The 22,481-nt window shown below is 38.4% G+C and overlaps 1 protein-coding gene across 1 annotated transcript in view; it reads right to left on the bottom strand.

Annotated features, from left to right (window-relative positions):
* The window catches only part of LOC115494734 (uncharacterized), a 405,288-nt gene that overhangs the window by 228,298 nt on the left and 154,509 nt on the right, over positions 1-22,481 (bottom strand). The window contains exon 6 of the mRNA XM_072926020.1: positions 20,873-20,978. Within this exon, the coding sequence (XP_072782121.1) occupies positions 20,912-20,978 (67 nt within the window). The 3' untranslated portion in view covers positions 20,873-20,911. The remainder of the gene's footprint in view (positions 1-20,872; positions 20,979-22,481) is intronic.

Here is a 22,481-nt window from a genome sequence, read left to right as displayed (position 1 = left end):
TAAGCGGGTATTGTGTGAGCGGTGGGCAGCTGGAACCCTCTGAGAATCTTCACTTGTCAGAGATGAATCAATCATCTCAAAAGATGTCAGCATCTGCCCAAACCATTTTATATTAGAATAAATGGCAGATGGTGGTGTTTTTATATTTAATCAGTTCCACCAAATGCAGTTTCATCTCTTATAAAACTAAACCATCTGCAGTGTGTAGGTGTACAAATCTAGCTAAATGCCCACTGCAGAGCCTTTCCTCTTAAAAGTAAACCCTACATGTTTAATATTTGTGGATACTAAGTTCACTAAATTTCAAAAGCTTTAACAAACCACCCTGATTCTATAAACAATTTTATTTTATTTTTATATTTAAAATATTTAATATGAATTGTCCATGCCTAACTCTTGCTTTTGAATCTTGTTATGTAAACTGATCATACTTGGCAGTATTAAAATACTTTCTATGCAAGATCATTCCTTCCTTCTTTCTATATAACTTCAGCTTCATAAAGCATGGCACAGAAAGAGGCTTAGTGACTTGTCTGAGACAGAAGACCTCAACAGCAATATACCTCAGGAACAAAAAGGTCTCACCTGGCAGAATCACACCTGAAAGTCTTGGCTATAGTGAGGCTTCCTCTTGATTTTAGCCTGGCTTTTAATACTATCTCCTGTAACAGCCTCATAGATAAACTGATCAAGCACTGACTAGATTTAATAGACAGTGAGCTGGACTGAGAACTGGCAGAACTGTTGGGATCAAAGGGCCCTGATCAGCAGCCCAAAGTCCAGCTGGAGACCAGTCATTATCATTATGGTTTTGATATCTGGACCTGTACTGTTTAATTTCATCACTAAGGACCTGGATGATGGGGTGACAGTGCACCCACAGCAAGTTTGCAACCAGTGGGAGTGGTTGATGAAGCAGATATGTGTGCTGCCATCCAGAAGGACCTCAACAGGCTTTAGAAACAGGTCAACAAGAGTCATGATGTTCAAAGGGAAATTCCGAGTTCTGCAGCTGAGGAAGAGCAACCTCAGGTGTCAAGATATGCTGGGGGCTGACCAGACTGAAAGTAGATTGGCAGAAAAATACCTTTCTGAGGACACAAAATTGAATACACACCAGCAATGCACCTTTGCCTCAAGGAAGGTGAGCATTGTCTTTGGCTGCATCAGGAAGAGTTTTGCCACCAGGTCAAGAGAGATGATCTTTCTCTGCTCAGCACTGGTGAAAAATACCTGATGTGCTGGGTCTAATCCTGGGCCCCCTGGTTCAAGAGAAACAGACATATTGGTGCACATCCAGCAAAGAGTCACAACTATGGTGAAGTGACTGGAGTCCAGTTGTGCAGAAACTACTGTTCTTTGACTTTTTTTTTATTTTGTCCCAGTTTTTCCCTTTGTGGTTTTGCTGACAGTAGCATGGAAACACATACAATTTTCAAACAATTTCTCCAACAGAACCTGGATGAAGTCTGATCAAGAACAGGCTGGATATCTGATTTCAAGTACATTTCATGGGATTTGAGGGGGCAAGAGGGGCAGCAATAAAGCAGTCACATATCACATAAAGCAGTCTTCAGCCTTTGAGCTTTTTCCATTTTATTAAGTCAGCACTGATGCTGGTGTGCAACAACCAGCACAAATCAGAACAACTGACATATACTGGACTCTGCTCCAATGAAAATTAACAGTGAAATCACTTGGAGATCTAGAAGGTCCAACTTCCATGAAAAAAAATTAGCTAAATTCTCAATCAGAAACAAATACAGTCCAACAATGGAAAATATAAAAACTCTATCTAGCTGTCTAGTAACTCTACAACTTCGGAAAGCAATGTAAAAATCAAAATTTGCCATAAATTTAGAAAAAAAGATCCTTTGCTATGCCATAAACTTGCAGTACAAGATACAATTTTCCTTTGCCCCATGGTAATAAAGATGTTGTGAGGATTTTGCACATTGTTAAACTACCCCTACTTTTCTATCCAAGAGTGGCTGTGCATTGGGGAATGGGTACAGACTGCAAGAAATCAGCTGCTGTAGGAAGCACTTTGTAACCTTTCTACTTTTTCTTAAAAAATGAAGATGTAAAAAATTTAAATGAGACTGAAATATCCTTGAGAAGGCACTTCCCAGCAAAGTAGGCAAAGATATGTGAGGTCTGCCAAGTGAGGTCAAGCCAATGGCTTGTATGGAAATTTGCTGCCCACATAGGCTACACAACCCAATAGCATCAGCAGGGTGGGGACATGATAGGCCAAGTACACCTTGCAGAGGAAAGAAAGATCTCATCTCAGAACAGTTTATACTTCCCCTGTCTTCCATCACACAAGGGAGAGGAGCAAGAAGTGGTTTGTGTTTGAAGGATAGTTCCTTCCTAGTGCCTCATTTGGGGCAGAGCCCTTTACTCAGGGTCATCTGCTATCCTGCTAGTCCACCGGGAGTAAGTAGACAGGTGCTCCAGCTGGGAAGTAGGGCACTCATCTAGGTTAACACAATAGTTTCCACTTATAGCGATTCATGGAAAGCTTTTCTTCAGTTTCAGCCCAAGTGCATTCACAAACAGTCCACTCTGGTTTCAGTTTGAGTTTTTCTGTCAAATACAGCTCATTTGAAACCAAGTGACTCCTGAAACTGCTGTTTACTGCATGAAAATGAAAACTATCCCTATGCTGTATTGTTTAAGACTTTGGGGTTTTTAGTAACTTGAGAGCTCAATACTCAAAACTCAGAGGTTTTTTCCGAGTTACTAATTTAGTTTGGGCCTTTTAGTTCCCCTAGGTCAGTCTTTTTTCCAAAAGCTTCGCATCTGTCTCTAAGGAGTTATTCAGGACATGTCTACATGCTGTACAAAAGCCTAGCTTCAGGGTAGGCATCACTTGTACTTTTACGTCCATCTGTCTTCACCATACCTTGGTTCATTACAGTTTGTATTAATAAGCAGGGAAGTGGGGCCAAAAAATCTATCATTGAAAAAGTCTCTTGTAAGGGTTATTGTCTGGGCACAAGGGCAGGGCACTGAGAAGACTCAAATCTAAGGAAGGGCAGAATGTCTGTACTGGCTGCCAGAGCTAGAGCCTGGGAATTTTCCTACAGGCAGACGAATGAAATGAAGCATTGATACAGTCCTACAGAAGCACATACTTTGCCTTGATAAAATCTCACAGATTAAGAAACTGGGAAGGGCAAGCTGAGTAAGAAAGAAATCAAGACCAAAAAATGGAGAGTGCAGTGAGCCAACTGAGGAAGTAGGGACCAAATGACACCAAGCCCATGAAGAGCTGTGCACCACAGGAAAGCTTGGACATAGACAGCTCCTGAAAGCAATAGGGAAACAGAGGAAAGAAACAGCAAGGATCATATATATTCTTCTTTTTAGTAATATACATATACACAGTTTTGTGCATAAATACACATTTTTGTGTTCACAAACATGCATGTACATTTATATATCCTTACATGTACATGAGTGCATGTGTTATTTCTTGTGCTATCTCAGGAAATAAGAGACTGGTGTGCAAAAAGTGCAAAGAGTGTTTGTCTGTTTGCTATCAGCTGTCACATACCCAAAGTAAAAATTGTAAACTAACTTTCCCAGTATGACCAACATTCTCAGCAAAGATGAGCTGACACTAGTCAGGAGCTTGGTGGTGAGACCAAAGGGGCTAATACAGCTGTGAAAGCATAACAGGCTGCCAGACTGTTTATTGGAAAACTGCCAGGGAAGCCAAAATAAGAGACCTGTTTCAAACTGCCCAGTCAAAATGGAGTCTGGGAATTCACCATAAGTCTGAAAGCTGAGTTTAGCACCAGCTCAGAAGTGCCCTACCAATGCTGTGACACATTTTAAATAACAGTTTTGTATTTGTATAAAATTCTTACTTGATTCATTCTAAGGCACTGACAAATCATTCCAAAGGGAAAGTCTCTGCAACACTAATTTAATCAAAACTGTTATTCCAAATTTCCAAACAGATATTTGTCCCAGAATCACACAAATTCATAAACACTTTATCTACAACATCTACATGTTTAGCTGCAAAGGACTGCTGTAATTAGTCTAGCTGCAGATCATGCCACAAAGTACTGGTCTCAGGCCCTGTCCTCATAACATTGATATTAAGATACATTCAGAGTTTTTTTATTATGGTCTACATAATCCTGTACACACTTTCAAAAGCACAATGCTACGAGAATAGTACTGATCTTAGCCCACCCAACATGTATAAATATATAGCACACATGACAAGCCAAAATAAACTATTTAATTACTCAAAGTCCTAATGATATAGATGAGGAAGGTACAAAAGGTATGGTAGATGAGCAAAGAATTACTGAAACACAAGAGCAAGAGGCTTTTCTGAGGAAAAATTGTGCCAGGGATAGAAAATACATGGGAGAAAGCATAAATGTACAGTCAGGGGACAGATATGAAGCTGCTGAACTAGTACAGGAAGGTGACCTGGCAGTGCAAGCAACATCTGTAAGGCCCTGAAGATGGAGTTGGGAATATTTCAGGTGGGGCAGCTAAACAGGAAGACCATGAGTGACATAGAAGGGAAACAAAACTACTACTGGATCACTTAATCTACTGTCATGTCAAGTCTCAACGCAATTCACAGCTTACAGATTTACCAGCTAACACACTCCTCAGTGCAAATTCATAACTGAGCCAAGTGTAGAGAAGTTTCCAATCTGGCTGCACCAAGAATGTCATTTTGTTTGCAGCACGAGAAGAGGGCTCTCATTTTCTGTCACTGCCATTCTACAGCGCTCAGCACACTGATAGTGGCATCCTGAAATGCTTGTGCTTTGTGCAACGCTGCAAGGGACCCAGACAGGGAAATAACGGCATGGTCTCACTCTCCAGATAACAGAGACCAATTGTGTTGTGGTCATCAACAGTTTGCCACCGGGGAGAGGAAAAGGGACTGTGCCAATTGCTTTCTTACAACAATATTTCTTCCCAGCCTATTTATAATGCAATTTTAACAGCCATGGAGGACACATTATTTGGCTGCCCAGCTTGGAGAACACAACTAGCAATGAAGGAGGAATAGGAACTGCAGAAGTAATGGAAACCATAAAACGTATGCTCCATCATCCTAAGCAGTCTCTTTAGTAACTCAGAGCAGCAAATAGGGGTAGAAAGGGTGAATTTTGGGGCTTGGAGTATTAATCTGGATTTAGTCTCACCCACCAAATGCAAATAAATTTCTCTTGGAGAAGTGGAGCTGTTCTGCATTTATACCAAAAATAAATATGAGCAGAGCCTCATCCAACATGATAACTACTTCTTCTGCTGATTTCTTTTGGCTTGCTTCTTTCTCACCCCACAGAACACTGTGTAGTGGGCAAATGAACATGGAATCCTCCTGCAATAAACTAGATGAGTGAACAGAGGGAAATCAATTTCTTTATGAAGGATCCTAGTATGAACAAACCCAGAATGCCTAATGAGTGCTAGGATGATGAAGTTTGAGGACAGTAAGTTATTAAATTATGTTAATCTAAAACAGCTTTGTTGACTTCAATACATTTATTCCAAATTTTGCACAGATAGAAACTGTGACTGGAATATACAGAGTCTACAAAGTTGTGGAGCAGGCTCTGGAAATTAGAGTGACTTCTGCTTCTTCTGATACTTAGAACTAAACTGGATGAATCTCCAATTACACAATATATATTACTATGTATTACTAACATGGGATATGACTGAGGAATTAATAGGAAGTTTCTCTAATTTATGAGGTTTAAAAAATAAATTCTTACCAGGGTTGGAACTAAAGACAGAGAAATTAAATTTTACAAAGACTTTTTTCAAAAAAGCATATAAAAATAGTAAAATATGCTTTTTCCCATACTCTGAGGGTGACCAGCAGAACAGATATGTGGAAGATATTCTCTAGCTCAGTTTAATTAGAAATTAAAATGTCATACACAATAATTAGAACAGGTGTTCTCAAACTTTTTCTAAATACTTCCCTTTGAAGCAATAGCTTGCTTACCTTGCCTTATACCCTTCAAACCTATTAAAGTAAAAATGTATATACATAATTATGAAAAAACTCAGACTCCTACTCTGAAACCCTACTTCCAACAACTTAGAAGACTTGAGATGGGCTGTGCAGTGGAATTCACCGTGCTTCTCATAGTCCTCATCAGACAGTCTACTTTAAAACATAAATCACTGGACTATTATAATAATTTATCAGAGGTACATTAAAGACAGAATTAGAAAGAATCATCCCCTTGCCACACAATGTTGTTTTTGGCAAATCTGAAGATAGGCAACAGGCCAGAAAGTGCTCTTATCTGGAGCACTAATTATGACAGTGCTATAAAAGAGCACTGTTCAACTAATGAACTTCTTTTGTAAGAGAACACCTTACATATCAATGCTAAAGAAAAGTGTACAAATGCTTAAAATTCAGGAGCCATCTGCAGATGTCAGGATGGAGCATTTGAGTCACAAGTTACCGATTCTGTGACATCTTCACAGTGCACATTTTTGAGAGCAGATAAGGATGACCAGGCTCTCCAATTTGCTCCTGGCTAGGAGCTAGTTATGACTCTGGTTTGCAGGTGTCAGGGGAGGTAACAAGATACTGCTCCTGCCAATGTCACATTGAAGCAAAATGAGGTCCTGTGTTCAGCCTGCAAACAGCTTTCTGGAGCAGACTTTGCAGAACTCCACTAGCAGCAGAGCTGAAGATGGAATTTCTATCTCACAATAGGGTCCAGTAACAGGGTACCCTCCAAAGCCCTGATTCAGGTCTATATTTCTAACAAGGAATAAAAGAAAGACTTTATCACCGATACTTCTGATCCCTTTAGTCTGATTCCATGTCTTTATTACATCCTATAGGCTAATATCAGAAAAAGAGTGTAGCATATCAAAACACATGTGCCTTTATTTATTCATTTATTTTATATTTTTACAAACCCAAAATCTTGGGAAAATGCTTTTAAAAAAGGAGCGTCTGTCTGCAGGCATATGGACCCTGAGGGCTGCAAATGACAGCACACTTTCTAAATTACAAAATTTTCACTTAATTTTGAAACTAAAATGTCAATCTTCAAAAAAAAATTTATTTTAATATCCAAATGTTAAAAAAAAACCTCTTTCTGCTTAATTTAATCTAGTCACATGTTTAGCGTTTATTTCAAAAGGGATGCTAAAAATTCCTGCTAACTGTTCACCGGTAGCCGTGGTTTCCAGCAGCACTTCTTATGCCAGTTCCCTCCTGAGTAAGAAAGGAGAAATCTCACACTATGAACCAAACTTTCATGACTAATTTTCCCATTCAAAGGCTCAAAGTCGAAACCCAGTTTTGCAACGCATGTAAACCAATATTTAATTTTAAACTCTGTTCCCACAGCATGTATTTAAAATTTAAAACTTTGCTGAATGGTGATTGCCATAAGTACATCTTTAGTGCTCTGTTGAATCAAGTCACAAATGCTGATTAAGTTGGAAAACTAATTTGTACGACAAGTAATTTGAATACAATCTTTAAAGACATTTACTTTTTAAGGTCAGATTCCAAGCTCTGATATACACCTTATATCTGCAACATCTCAGAAAAAGTATAAACACATCTGCCAAACTGGGATGCACATCTATGGCCATTCCTGGTTACTAGACAAGCTATCAGATTCACATCACATATGCATGTACATTTCCTGGCTCTCTTCAATACATGACCTACTTGAGCTTCCTATGTGAAAAGGTATGGTTTAAGAAGCAAAGGTCATGAATCACCCTCTTTATACTACACACCCTTCCCACAGACAGCAGGTGTATCTATGTAAGATCCCCTGGAACATTCTGTGCTTGCAGTCATTGCAGCAGACATTTTGAAATAGGTTGCGCAAGCCAGCACCTACCAGAAATTATAACCACATTACAATAAATTCTAAATGTTCAGCACATTCCCTTTTGTCAGCTATAGAACACAAAAAACTCTCCTGTGATTTTACCTTAGTGCCATACCCATTGGATTAATGAGATTATACAGCAAGCAAAATACATCACAGCTGAACTCAAGATTTGTAGGAGGCATTCAACAGCCCCCACAATAGGAAAAAGTATTCATCAGCTTTGCAGGAGACCTTTGTATGTGTCACAAAACCTCCTACATCGCTGGACAAGTCTCTCCTGTCACCTACCACATCTATGTAAAATATACAATGCCTGCTGTCCTCTGAGCATAATTTGAGGAGCAAAATCATCTTGCCTTCTGTCAACTTCAACTGGGCAATGAAACCTCTTATTACCTCACTCCTTCCTTGGCCTCCTCAGAGAGCAATGTTCAGCTTTCTTTTCTCTGTGGTACTACATCAGTCACCATTATCAGCCTTCAACCTTTGCTAGATCTATTACACATCATTCTGTTAATATGTTCACAAAAATTACTTTCCACCCCTGGTCAGAATTCAATGCCTATCAAGAAGTCCTATAAAAGGAGTAGAACCATCAGACATCACGTCATTCTGAAACAACCCCAAAAAAAACAAGTTGGCTTTTTAGAGGAGACAATAGGCTTTGAACTTGGTAATTACTATCTATTCCTGATGATTCTACATAGGAAAAACCACAACCTCCCCTGTTCATAGAGGCTGCAGATGTAAACCCTTCATTATCACTTCTGCTATATAAATGTTCTTTTGCATTTTCGTGTATTTAACCTTTATAATGGTAAAGAAACTCAATGTTTAAACCAGCTTTAATTATATATTTTCTTGAGTGTTGCAACAAGGTCCCTTGAGCGACCTACTTGTCTAAAATGCAGAAAAGTTTGCACAAATGGTTTTAAAAACACTACTTCTGACCCATAGAATTATTTCTCTCACAGGGCACAGTAGACAAATAAAGGAGACAGAGTGTTTGTCTCACACAAAAAGCAAAACAAAAACAAAAAAAAAAAAAAAAAGAAGAAAAAAAACCACACCACCACCAAAGATACAAAGATTACAGACAGCATTGCAGCCTGAGAGGACTACATAACTGTGGCAGGCCCCTTTCAAGGCTATGTATCCAAATTGACTCTAGCGTCCAGGACAATGTAAGATTTATAAAATACAAAGCCACTTTTGCTCAACTGTCACATAATGTGCTTTTTGTGGTGCATTAGATTTTACATGTAAAATGACTGTATTTTTAAAGACACATAAGCACTTTAATCTTCAGAAAACACAAGGCCAAATACCTTTAAAAGTCTGGCCTATTATCAGCTGGAAAGAAATTGGTAAAAGCAATTTTAGTCACTTGTTTCTTTTCTCTGTTCATCGTCAATATATCTTTTTCATACATTGGCCTAATTTAGACTACAAGGTCTACTGAGCAGGGAATATGTTTTTACATTTACAGAGTGCACCACAAATGTGGCACTAGATGTTTTTTTATAATAATAAGTAAGGAAAAAAATGAATTATTTCAGTGAAATGATACTTTCTTCTCTCAAACAATTGATATTAATGCCTCCAGCAACAGCTGATATTGCCTTTATCAACATCAGAACCTGGAAACTGCATGTTTCCATACTGTGTGGAGTTTGGACTCTTGGAAAGAAATAAAGCATTTTAATGCAGGATGTCTCTTGACTCCTTGCTTACATAAAGGCAACTTATCAGTGCAACTTTTTAATTCACATGGCTAAATCATTAGTGAATTTCATGAGGTTTAACATCACCATGTGCAAGGTGCTGCACCTGGGTCAGGGCAACCCCCAGTATTGATCCAGGCTGGGGGATGAACAGATCCACAGCAGCCCTGCTGAGAAGGACTTGGGGGATGCTGTGGGTGAAGGCTGGACATGACCCAGCCATGTGCCCTTGCAGCCTGGAGAGCCAAACGTGCCTGGGCTGCATCTAAGGCAGCGTGGGCAGCAGGTGAGGGAGGGGATTCTGTCCCTCTGCCCTGGTGAGACCCCCCCACCTGCAGTGCTGCATCCAGCTCTGGGGTCCCCAGCACAGGAAGGACATGGACCTGTTGGAGGAAGTCCGGAGAAGGGCCACCAAGATGACTAGAGGAATAGAGCAACTCTGCTATGAGAAAAGGCTTAAAGAAATGGGTGTGATCAGCCTGGAAAAGACAAGGGATGACCTAATTGTGACATTACAGTACCTGAAGAAAGACAAGAAAGACAGAGAAGGACTTTTTACAAGTACATATAGTGAGAGAACAAGAGGGAATGCCTTCAAACTGATAAAAAAAGTAGGTTTAGATTAGATTGAGGAAGGGATTCTTTATTGTGAGGCTGGCTGAGGTACTGTAACAGTTTGCCTAGGAAAGTTGTGGATGCCTCATTCCTGGAAGCATTTCAAGTCAGGTTGGATGGGGCTCTGAGCAACCTGGTCTATTTAAAGATGTCCCTGCTTATTGCAGGCAAGTTGGAACTGGATGATCTTTAAGGTCCCTTCCAACCCAAGCCATTCTACAATTTCATGATAAGGCCATCGCATCAAATGGTCAGGATACACACAAGTGCAATGCGTGAAGCTTTTGTTTCACTATAAATTTCTTTGAAAACTTATATGACTGCTGTACCTACCTTTATGTGGGCCTTTCATTCTCTCAGCTTTTCAAAGTGTTTCTCTGGCCCACACTGCACGATACATAAAGTGTAGTTTTATGCATATAGCATAGGCTCTAGTGGCATGCATGTAAAATGAATGCAAAATATGCAGCCAAGATAAACTCTGGCAGATTCAGAAAATAGAGCAGAAGAAATCACTTTGCTCATTGCCTTTAAAATCTCTTCCATTTGATAATTATATAACCAATAGAGGGAGAAAAGCACTTCTCCTTGCCAGACGTGCATTTTCCTGCAATTGAGCAGAACTTTGCAGGATGCCTACTTTGTATTTGAATCTTTAGGAATTAATTGTTTTATTCACCTATTTCCATAGGACAAGGCCACTAAATAATGAGGCCCATCAGCCTTTAGAATTAAGGAAAAATATGGATAACATAGAAACAGGCAGGGCTTTTGCTGGCATGAAAGGACACTTCTAACTAGTTAACAAGAATAGCCAATATATTCCTGATCCCACATGCAACGATTTTAACAGCTGGTCTCACAAAATAGATCCCATGATTAATACATTTGAAGCAAACCTGAGTTGCTAGATTAGGGCATTCCGTTCAGCAGTGGGAGAATTCGTTAAACTGAGTATCAGATACCCATTGTCTGAGCATGGTCCTGATAGTCACATTGTAAAGCTGATTCTCTAATATTCTTGGGATGCAATGTACTGCATTTTTTTCATCATTTCCTCTACATGTAAAATGATCTCCTGCGTTGAAGCAGTACTATTTAAAACAAAAGGGTTTGATTTATAGCCAGTCCCCAGCCTCATAAATCACACCTGCAGTGTGGTGCTCCGAGCTCCCTGTGTTCTGCCAGCATTTACGTTTTATAAATGATTTGGGTTTACCTCCCATTGTGATGGAGACTAATACAATTGCATTCTACTCTCCCAGCATTCACTCTTGCTGTTGCTCATTATTCCCACTGAGAATTCAGACCTAGTTTTTGCAAGCTTGTCAGGGGGGAGGGGAGTGGAGGTGGTGTGGGTTTGTTGTTTTTTTTAAATTAAAGAATGTTGAATTAAAAATTTATGTTTGCTTTCTGTAGCTTTTTCTATCATTAGACATACTATGCAGTGGATTTTTTTTTTCCCTATTGACTTTGCTTATATTTAGGCTCCTATTTGCTAAGCTAATGATTTGGAACTTAAGCAGGACAGCAGCTTGAAATGTTCAATATGCAGAGTATTTGACCTTCAGAGTAACCCAGGTATGCACATCAGCCTTTCTAAAAACTGCATAAGGAGCTTAAATGATCATTTAAAAACAAATAAAGAATGAAAAAATAATTACTTGAATTCCCAAAAAGTCTAAGTGCAAAGATTTTATTTTTAACTTTCAGAATCTACTGAAATGCCAAAAAGATGCCTATATAATATTTTGCCATTATGTTTAAAGCTCTTAACCATAAAACAGTTCTAGTTGGTTAAGCACAGTTCAGACACTTGGAGATAACAAGACTTGCTCCTTAGAGCTGACAGCCTTAAGTCTTGACACAAGAAATTATTCCTAAGTCATAACACCATGTAAGTGAGATTGATGGGATTTGTGCACATGCCTTTACTTCCTCTGTATCAAAACAATCAATGGTTCAATTTGTTCAATTAATGACTATTATCACAGCCTCCTTTTCTGTTAAATACTGTTATTACAATAGCCATCACCAACAGAGAACCAATTGTAGCTTGAGATTGGTAAAAAACACAAATCTAAGTTACACTTCTGTCACAAATACTCAATACATCTTCAATTCTGTTTTGGAGACAAGTCTTCTGAGCATTTAAATTGCAGCCTGTTATTTGATGAGTTGAAAAATTTAGACTTGAGATTTGAAAGGCTGCAGTACATGTCAATGCATGCTGAGATCAAACTTAGATCTAAATAATTGCAAAAATATTTCTAAAATTAATAGTAGTTATTCAGAAAAGCTACTCCCTTTCCAACATAATTTAGAGCTGAACTGGTATGTAGACCTGTTCCAGTTCAATTAAGGATTAAGCTAAACACTACTATTAAAAGTAGCTTAAGTGAAGCCAGAAGATATTTTGACTCCTGAATTAGAACTGTCCACACATGCACTTATGCAGGAAGAGCTTTTATGCTTTAAATGCAAACCTTACTTTCATCCAAATTAACTTTCAAACGAAGGCAGCAAGCCTTGAATTTTTGTGCCCATTGTCTGAAAAATCGTATAAAATACTTGTATGAAAAGTAGGCTACTGAAGTTCATAGTGTGGGCATAAAGATAATCAATTGCAACAATTCTTGCTAACCACTAGCCTCATTTTTAGAACCTATTTGCCGTTATGTAACAACTGATTGTGTAAAAAAAAAAGTGATTCGGACAAGTACTTTAAAAACAGGAGTTAGTAAATTCACACATTCTGAACAACTGCTTTAATTCTCTAGCAGTTCCAAATTATTTTTTATTCTGGATCAATTACTGAGATGTAAACACCTAATTTTTAATGCCACAATGTGTTACCTCAAATTTAAATTTCTTACGTTTATAACCAAACTATGATAGACTGATAAGAAGTGACAATAACTCTGCAAATGTTGTCCATCTGATATTTTATCTTATTGCAGGACAAGGTGGCAAAAACACTGCATGAACTTCCCCCCTCATTGCAATTATTGTTTGATCCACTGGTTAGTTTTACCATCAGATTTAACTGCAGTAAAAATTAATCATGCAAATCCTGGTACACATGCATAAGGTTAAATTACATCTTGCTGTGTAGCCTTGTGTGTGCAATTCCCTACACTGTAAGAAGTCTTCTGCTATGATTGGTTTTATGAAGCATCTTCCTACAGATATTCAGAAAAGAGTTTCAGGATCATGAGCTTCATTCTGAAGTAGCTTCACATGCAATCATGTCCACTGAAATATTAGAGCATTTTATTGCAAATTTGGTCCATTATTATTGTAAGTCCATTTGATCCAGGTGTGTATGAGGCTGCATAATCATGACATATATCCATATACATTTGTTTCAAACAATCCTCAAATTCCAATGTTTCTTCCTGAAGGCAATGCCTTTATACAAGGTGTTATCAAAAAGATGCCATAAAAAAATGTTTATGTAAAAAAAAAAAGGTTTGGTTGAATGCATAAAACCTGCTCCTCCATCAAAGTAATCATTTGAGTTAAGTTTGAAGATTGATTTAAATATTTGCAAAAGTGAAAAATGTATTACCATCTTTTCAGAAAGGGAAAAGGCATTAAATGTGCCTAATATCTCCAATGAATGAAATTAATTTCAGTGAATGTAGCTGTGTTTCAGTTAATGGCTTTGTTTATAATGTGAAGCAGCAACTACAAGCTATATCTAGAATACTGATAAATTCATCCAATCACCTCTCAGATATTGGCTCAATCAATTTCAAGGAAATTACTAAATTTATGTTTCCTAAACTTCCATTTGCACACAAAACAGCAGTAACTGAAAATGTGCAGTTTGATTTGCACACAGAGTTTTGACTTCTTCACAGACATTTCTGAAGACAGGTATCAAGAATTTTGCTGGAAATTTGCCCTCCTATGATTCCTACATGCTACGATTCTTGATATAGTCCATCCATCTGTTTTCTGAGTTAATCCTTATATAATAAAAAGTCTTGAAATCACTGCGTTATTGAAATCCAAATGTCTGTTCCAAATGCTCCTGTAATAGAGCTGATATTTTCAAAATACATTTAAATATCCAGATCTAGCAGAAGAGGACTGCCTATTTCCACTTCTGCAGCTCATTTATCCCTGGGAGAAATCAATAAAGAAAATTTAACCAAGAAACTTGCCAAACAAATATCTGATAGATCCATTAATATACAATAATAATCAATAAAGAGGGCTTTCCTGGCAGTGAATGGCTAGCTGGAGGAACCATTAACTGTGAGAAATTTCCAATGCAGAGTGCAATCTGATCCTAAAAATACTTATTCATATTATCAAACCTTATTCTTACAAAATAACCCTGATTTGGGTGAGCCAAATGTAACATCCTGTTTAAGTACCATTACATACCTATTGTTCCCCAGGTACATTAATAAAGTAGCATTTTTAGACCATTTGTTAATCTCAGCAAATACTACTTATAATATTACTTTAAAAGAAAAAAGAGAGTTTCTTTCTTAAGAGCTTCTTAAAGTTGAGTCCCATGAATACATTGCATTTGTCCTATAATGGTCTTGTTTCAGCACAGTAAGCAGCAGGGAAACAAGACTAACTCCCAGCATTTCCATAAACTTTAAACACCTTCATCAGCTAAGTGCAGCTCCAGTGCTGCCCAATGGAACACACTGGGTTTTTTTATCTTTTTCATTCTGAGAAGGAACTAATTCTTGGTCAAGGCCTCATAGTTGATCTCAGCATAAAAAACTATACAACTGTGTAATTTCTCTGTAATACCCCCAGGTGCATTTCTCTGGCTGGTTCACACAGTACCAGGTGATTACAAATTACTTATCATTATCCCAGCTCATTTGTATAACAGTAAGTATTACCACTAACCTCCCCCCCAGAAATACGAAGTTTTCAGTTTATACAAAGAATTCTGTTTTCTAGAAGAATTCTTAGAATGATGGAATGATTACCCATGTAAATAACAATCAAGTACCTCTGCTCTGAAAAAAATTCATGTTGCATGAATCCCATCTTATCCAACTGTACCTGTGAGGAATAATTCTCTGATGCTATAGGTTGTTCTGCTTGCTTTCTTTTTTTTTTTTTTTTTTTTTTATGAAGATGATTATTATGGTCCCCCAGATGAGTTTCAAAGACATTTTTAAGGAAAGCAATTGGCAAAGAGAGAACAACCTTCGAAGAAAAAGAAGCTATTAAAAAAAGATAATTTTCTTTAGGTGCAAAGGAGGCAGAGAAGGCTTACTAGTGGAATACAAGGATTTTCATCTCTGTATCAATACTTCAGTGATCAGAAGTGGTGAGTCTGCAAATGCTGCAAAACATCCAAGAGGCAGAGATATTAACACCAGCATTAGAGATGTAAAAGAGGAAAAATAGGGTTAAATAAATATTAGCTTTCAAAATAGCATTAAAATATCTCAAGAGAGAATACAGTTAAGAGAAATCCTATCTTCAGGATGAGGTGAACTAGTGACCTAACAGCTGTTTTGTACAAGATGTTTTCAGATGAGTAACAGGTCCGTTGCTGCACTCAGGGCAAATTAAATTTTCCTTAGACGAACTTCTAAGATTGCTGCTGGTCTTTCTAACATTCATCAAACTCCCCTCTCATCTGTTTCATAAAAAATTAATTATCTATATTTGCTAGGTTCAGAATGGCCAGCAAAGTTCATTGCAAAGTTATTTTTAATTAAAATATTATTGTTAAGCTCAATATTCTAAAACTCACTACTAAATTCATACCTTAATGTATCCGAAGTGATGCTGCATCTAAATTACTATAAAGATAGCCTATGAATCCTGCACCACCATCAGCACCATTGGCTTTGCTGTTTACTCTCTTCTTTCAAGATTCACATAGCCTCCTCAGCCTTGCTGCTATTATCACCCAAACCAGTACATTGGATTCTGATACTGCCTGGGCTTTCAGGACTCTGTGCAGAACAAATCACCATCATGGCCAATATCTGGAGACACTGCTAGATGTGAGCTTGGCTCAGTGATTCCATTAGCCCCATCAATACACATCCATTGGCCACGTGAGCAGCTGTGTGATGTAGCAGCAGTCATTCCAGAAGAATCATTGACTAACTTACTGCACAGACACAGAACTGACAATTAAATGAACTAACAGCTTCAGTTTGCTTGCTATGATCAATTCAAGCTACAATGCAGTCATGCAGGGAAAAGTTAGGGGCAGCATGACCAAGCCTAAAGCACAGCACCCATTTTGTGACACAGTGTCTTCCAATAGACAGCAATCTTTTCTGTCAAGGGCAAATAAAGCATCGTGAAAATCATTTTCATTGGTTTATATTAAAGGTGCACACTTTCCAATGCAGGGAAAAATATTTTGGTCAAGAGAAGTATGGAACAATTAAGTGGTGCAGCTGCTTAGTGAGCAGGGAAACTCCCTCCATCTAGAAGGGAGTCTCCTGAGCTTTTGTATATAATCCATACCTGGGTCTGAGTCTTTGCTGTCTCACATAATGGGTATTTATATCCATGCAAAGGCTGAAACATGGTCACTCTGAGCAGACTTTTACAGACACTTTGCAGCCCACAGAGCAGGACAGTGGAAAGCTGGCTACCAAAGCCAGCACTGCAAATATTACATGCATTAAAACTTATATTTACAGTATATTTTTCCATGTTCCCCCTAATCCAGGGGTTTTTTTTCCCTTCACTCTGGATACAGGAATGGTTTATTTATTTTTCATATCCTTATCCTGTCTGGAAAAGGTACATCACTCCTTAAAACTGATAAAAAACTAAGTCACACTGAAGTGGTTTTGTGAAAGTTATCCAAGTTCTTCAGTACAATTGACGTGTTTTCCTTTTAACATAGATATGGCAGAGTTGAATAGACTCCCTGGAGACTCCACTGTTATTTTCAGTAGCAACAAGGGCCCATCCCAAACATAACTTCCAATCTGTCATCCTCCTTGAATACTAAGAACAGTCTCTTCCTCTTATAATGTAATGAAACCAAATCTGTATAACAAAAACACCTCTAACACACCAATAGCACCTGAATTATTTTCTTAGATATGTATCCCAATGCCACAATTCCTCCCATGTAGATCAAGTCAGAAGGATCGTGTACTGCCTTTTCTCAAAACCTACCAGCATGGGAAGTTCCACTGGGAGATACACATTTCTGCCAGGGTCAGCATATAGCATCTTGGAATTTAAAAGATTATAAGAACCACTAAGGAGGAGAGGATGCACACAGAAGGAAATAAATATTTAATGCAAGCTAGAAAGTTTGGGGAGTCCCCTCCAAAAAAACAAATTTTTAAAATAAAGCACCAACTCAGTAGTAGTTCTATGTAACAGCAAAAGTCAAAAGTAAAAATAGAGATAATTTACTCTCATTTTTTTTTTGCCAGTGACTCATATTTTTACCAGCAAGTAATTAAGAGCATTTTCCACCATTAGTATTTTAAGCCATTAATATAGATTTAGGATCTCTACATTTTTGGCAAAGTTTTGTTTATTGTGGAAGCAATAGCTTTGATTTTATGACAGTAACTGTCTGTACATATTCTCATTTAAGGCTTAAACTTCAACAATACTGTTTAGAGACTGCTTTCATGGTGTTCATATTATTTCTGTAGGACTGCAAGATTACTCTATAGAAAAGAAAACAATTAAGATGCATTGTTTGATTGTGATCACTCATTCAAGCAAATGCATCATTTACAGAACATACTCACATTTCTCATGCTCCAAGTTTATGTAACAGTGTGCTCCCTCTTTCCAAAAATTTGTATGCAAGGTCTGAAAAATTTTTCTCCTACTAGGAACAGACTCCTACCCCCACCCATATTAGAACCTTTTAAATGTCTTTTCGAAAGGAGATGTGTCTTGGGATAAAACACGAGTCATGAAGGCCCGAAGACTGCATGCAATTCTCTAGTGAAACATGAGACATGATGCTCTGGCAGCACAGCCAGCCCTTAAGCATCACTGCACGTCTGCGTTTGGTCCCGCAGCACAGCTGCAGTCCCGGAGCATTCCCCGAGCCCAGGGTGCCAGACTGGCCCTGGCTCTGACACCCCTGGCACCGGCCTCGCCCTGCTCCACGCCTCGCAGTGCCCGTGCTAGTGCCGGGGGCTGAGCAGCCACAGCTCCCAGCAAGGGGCACCGTGACAGCACCTGGAATGGAAACTGGGATCCAAAGCTTAACTTACCCTGACAGACAACAGAGACAATTAAAACCAGTGATATGATGTGTGTGCACCTATACAGAAATCATGGCAAAGGAAGAGAGGTGTAGTGCTATCCTGCTATCTCTGCTCAAAAGAGGACTACTACCAAATTTTTTAGGATTGTATCAGTCAAAAAGTAACAAAGACATAGTATTTTGTTGTCTTAAGCTATTTCTCAGTTCCATTCAAAAGATAACAACTTTGGTTTCCTATTACTATGAATGCATTAAACACAGCATCAAAAGTATTCCTGAAACCGTTTTGTTTATCTTCTGGCATTGAATTTGATATGAATAGAAACAATTCAAAATTTATTAAAATAATTTTAAAGCCAAATATTATCATCATTGTAGCTCATGCAAGTCTCATGCCCATGCACTGGAAAAATAGGAATATCATATTATATTTGTCATGATTATTGATAGTAAAACATTTTAGGACAGGTTGTAAGAACAATTAAGAGTGGTAAGGAATGGCTGTATTATTAAGTTTCATCATTGGCCCAGTGGACTTAACACAGCAAGTACACAATCTCTTTCTCTTTTTTAAATTATTATTTATATGGATTTAGCTGTCCTCTATTAAATAATGTCATATAACCACTGACCCAAAAAAGCAATTGATCAGTTGAAAAACACAGGAAGGTTTATTATCTGTATGCAATATTGCAGACTTTTTGAAGTTTGAGTACCTAAAGTGCCATTCAGAAAAATGCGTCACCAAAAGAAATTAATTTGGATTAATTTATCTGTCTCATCCTAGGATTGCAATCTAATAACAAATTTCCCCTGAAGTCTTCCTAATCCTATTGCTCAGTGAGGTCAGACAGGAGTTCAAGGGGACAGGTAATTTATTTTGTAATCAGTATTGACTTCTTGATCTACAGTTTATCATCCGTTTTATTTCAATGATAGTAGTGACCAAACAGAAGACCCAACTTGGTGTATGACCAGCTTAAGAGACAATTTATCCTCTGACTACTAAACACAACACAGAATATTAAGAATCAACTTGTGCAAGCACCAGCTGATAAAAGCTTTGTTACAAACTGCTGTGAGGTGTACACCCCCAGTGTTCACACTACCAGCCATTCACTAATGTTCATCCTACTTCCTGGAATCTTCACACTTCCTCCTAGGAGAAGAAGCCTCAATACAACCTTTCCTCCTGCATACTCAAAAGCTACACCACCAAGAATCAAAACAGTTCTCGGTGCTGAAGGAACTGTTTCTTAAAAGTAGCACACAACCAACTGCTAACACCAAAAGCAACATTCCCAAACCAAGACTGGGTAACAGATTTTGTTCAATGCCTTTAGGCCTTTGAATAACAAGATGTCAGCAGCCCAGATCAAGCAGCCACAGAATCAGTCATAGAATGGTTGGCATTGGAAGGGATCTCTGGGAGTCATCTGACCCAACCAACTTGCTCAAGAAGGGCTACCTGAAGCAAGTTGCCCAGTACCATGTCAAGTCTCTATCCTTTTGAATACCTCAAGGATGGAGACTTCACAGCCTTCCTGGGAAATCTGTGAGTGACCACACTCACCATGAAAACTGTTTCCTGATGTTCTGACAGCATCTCCTGTGCTCCAGTTTGTGCCTATTTGAGCCCATAGCCTGCTAGAAAGATGGCAGATAGAAACTACCTGGAATACTATGCAGAGTTGGAAGACAAGAAGGCTTTGCTAAATGAGGACTTTAAACATGTCTATGCACAATTGTAGGCTTCATACACATAAGGACTGGTTTTTCTATTCCTTTAGTGGTCCTGTTATGAGCTTTGTGATACAGCTTCTGTGACAAGCTCAAACTGCAACCTTCGTGCTCTTCTACCTCTATCAAAAGATTAGCCTCACTCTGCAGTGATGGACACACATAAATAAATTACAGCGAAATTCATGCAAACTGTCAAGAAGTCTGATTTTCTTCATTGCAGAAGCTTTGGGTAGGAGTTTGAATCTTTGTTCTGGGTTGTGGAGTTTTTTCCTGGTAAAATATTAGTTTAATGTTCTTGAAAAGATTTTGCCTTTTTTGTGGGCATATCATCAAAGCGTATTAGTTTAATACTTGCTATCATTCATTTACTGGAGAAAAATCATTAAATACATGTCACTTCAAAACTGTGTGACATAATATGAAATTGAAATGACCTTTATTTTGGCACACTAGTGCACTGAGTTAGAGCATTATGAAGTCCAAGTGTTGCCTGTTTACAAATGCCAGACAGACTACTACTATGGCTCTAATATGCTGAGAGATTGTGCAGCCAATGAACGACTGTAACTAACTGAAAATAGTAAATTAGCTGTGGGGGAAGATTCACAGCTTACCAACAGGAAAAGCCACTACTTCAAGAAAACGGTTTCATTTATGTTGCAAATTTGACCAATTAGAAGTGGAAATTTTTACCAAGTACTCACTTTCGTTAGATACTGTTTCGGTGTTTGGCCTCCTGTCTTTCAATCCATAAACTTGCATCTTGAGTCTGGGATACTTCTTCCCTTCCATATGGTTCTCACACCAAGTCTGTAAGAGTGACAGCTGAATGAGTCACAGTCATGCTTAACTTCAAGCTCAAAGGTGTCTAATTCTAAGTCTTAAAAATGCACATGACTGCATCATAAAAAGCCACAGGCTGCAACACAGATCTTCAAAGCACTGCCAGGGAGTGCACAGATGTGTATGTCAACCCTCTGCACCCACTGTGCCATTCTCAGGACTCAGGATAGTCAAACAAGAGTCAGATTTCCACTCATTTCCTGAGGTTGTTCAAGAGCATCTGATGGATGCTGTGGATCACTAAGATTCTGTCCCCTGGACCTTTTAACACACATTCAGCCATCCCCTCTCACATCAGGGGACTTCCAAAGAGGTGCAGCACTCCAAGACAAAGACGTGACTGATTCTTATATCTGTTCCAAAAAGGAACAGAACTGCTAAAGCAGTTGCAGTGTTTCACTGTGTCCAACTGAGGTCCTTCTCCTGAGGCCTAGCAACACAAAAGGCATTTTGTAATACCTCCCTTTGAAATCAAATTAGCGATGTTTCAAGGCGTGACCCGTAAAGGGCTGCTGTCCAGAATGGACATGTGTTTGACAGATACATGTTCCACCTAGCAGGCCTCTTCAAGAGTACAGATGGAATCAAGATGTGTGAACAGAGCTCCAAAAGGGGAGCCATGGGATATCAGGATATACAGCAAAGCTCTCTGCATCAGCAGATAAAAAGGAAACAATATCAGATACTGTGTGAAATAGCTCACTCCAGCTGGTAGGACAGATTCTGACAGAATTATATAGGTATGATTATTGCAGAGAAAGATGCTATTCCATATGTGCAAAAGCTAGCAAAATATATCCCAAATTAAACTGTAATAACCTTATGCCAACTCCTTATAAAAGTCATAAAAAGTCACAATCTCCTACTTCCATTTGTCCATACACTGCAAAATGCTAAGAGCTATTGTGGGCTGTAGCTCAGAATACCCATGAACATAACTGGAAGACTAAGAGTATCTAGAAAGCAGCCTATTTTACCTGTCTAGCTGTAAAATTAATGAGAAAGTTAGAAAAGAAGATGAGATTTCAAGTTTGCCACAATGTAGTTGCTTATGTTACAGAAAACTAACCACCTCCTCATCCTATGGGTCAATTTCTCTGGAGCAGGAATGAAGATGAGAACTCTTGTCCATACTATATAAAACAGAAAGCATTTGATGGTTGGACTTTCCAAACACCCAAAGGTCTGTAGAGAGAATTAATTTAAAGCACAGCAACTTCCTAATGCAGTGCAGGCCTCAGCTCCATAATTCATTTTTACACGAATCCACAGACAAGAAAAAAAAAATCATGCTTGTATATTAAAAAACCCTATAGCAGTCAAACTAAAAGAAACATCTGCTGTCAGGAACTCCATCAACTACTCCTTGTTGACAGTGTCTTCTGTCTAAAAAGAGAACAGGACAGAGATTAACTATGTGTATTTTACAAGATGAAACAGAGTCCAGAGCAAGACATAGGCTGTGCATTC

The sequence above is a fragment of the Taeniopygia guttata genome, chromosome 3, assembly GCF_048771995.1.
Source record: "Taeniopygia guttata chromosome 3, bTaeGut7.mat, whole genome shotgun sequence".
In the NCBI taxonomy this organism is placed as follows: Eukaryota; Metazoa; Chordata; class Aves; order Passeriformes; family Estrildidae; genus Taeniopygia; species Taeniopygia guttata.
The sequence above is the reverse complement of the archived record's forward strand: the minus strand, read 5'-3'. Positions and strand labels throughout refer to the sequence as shown.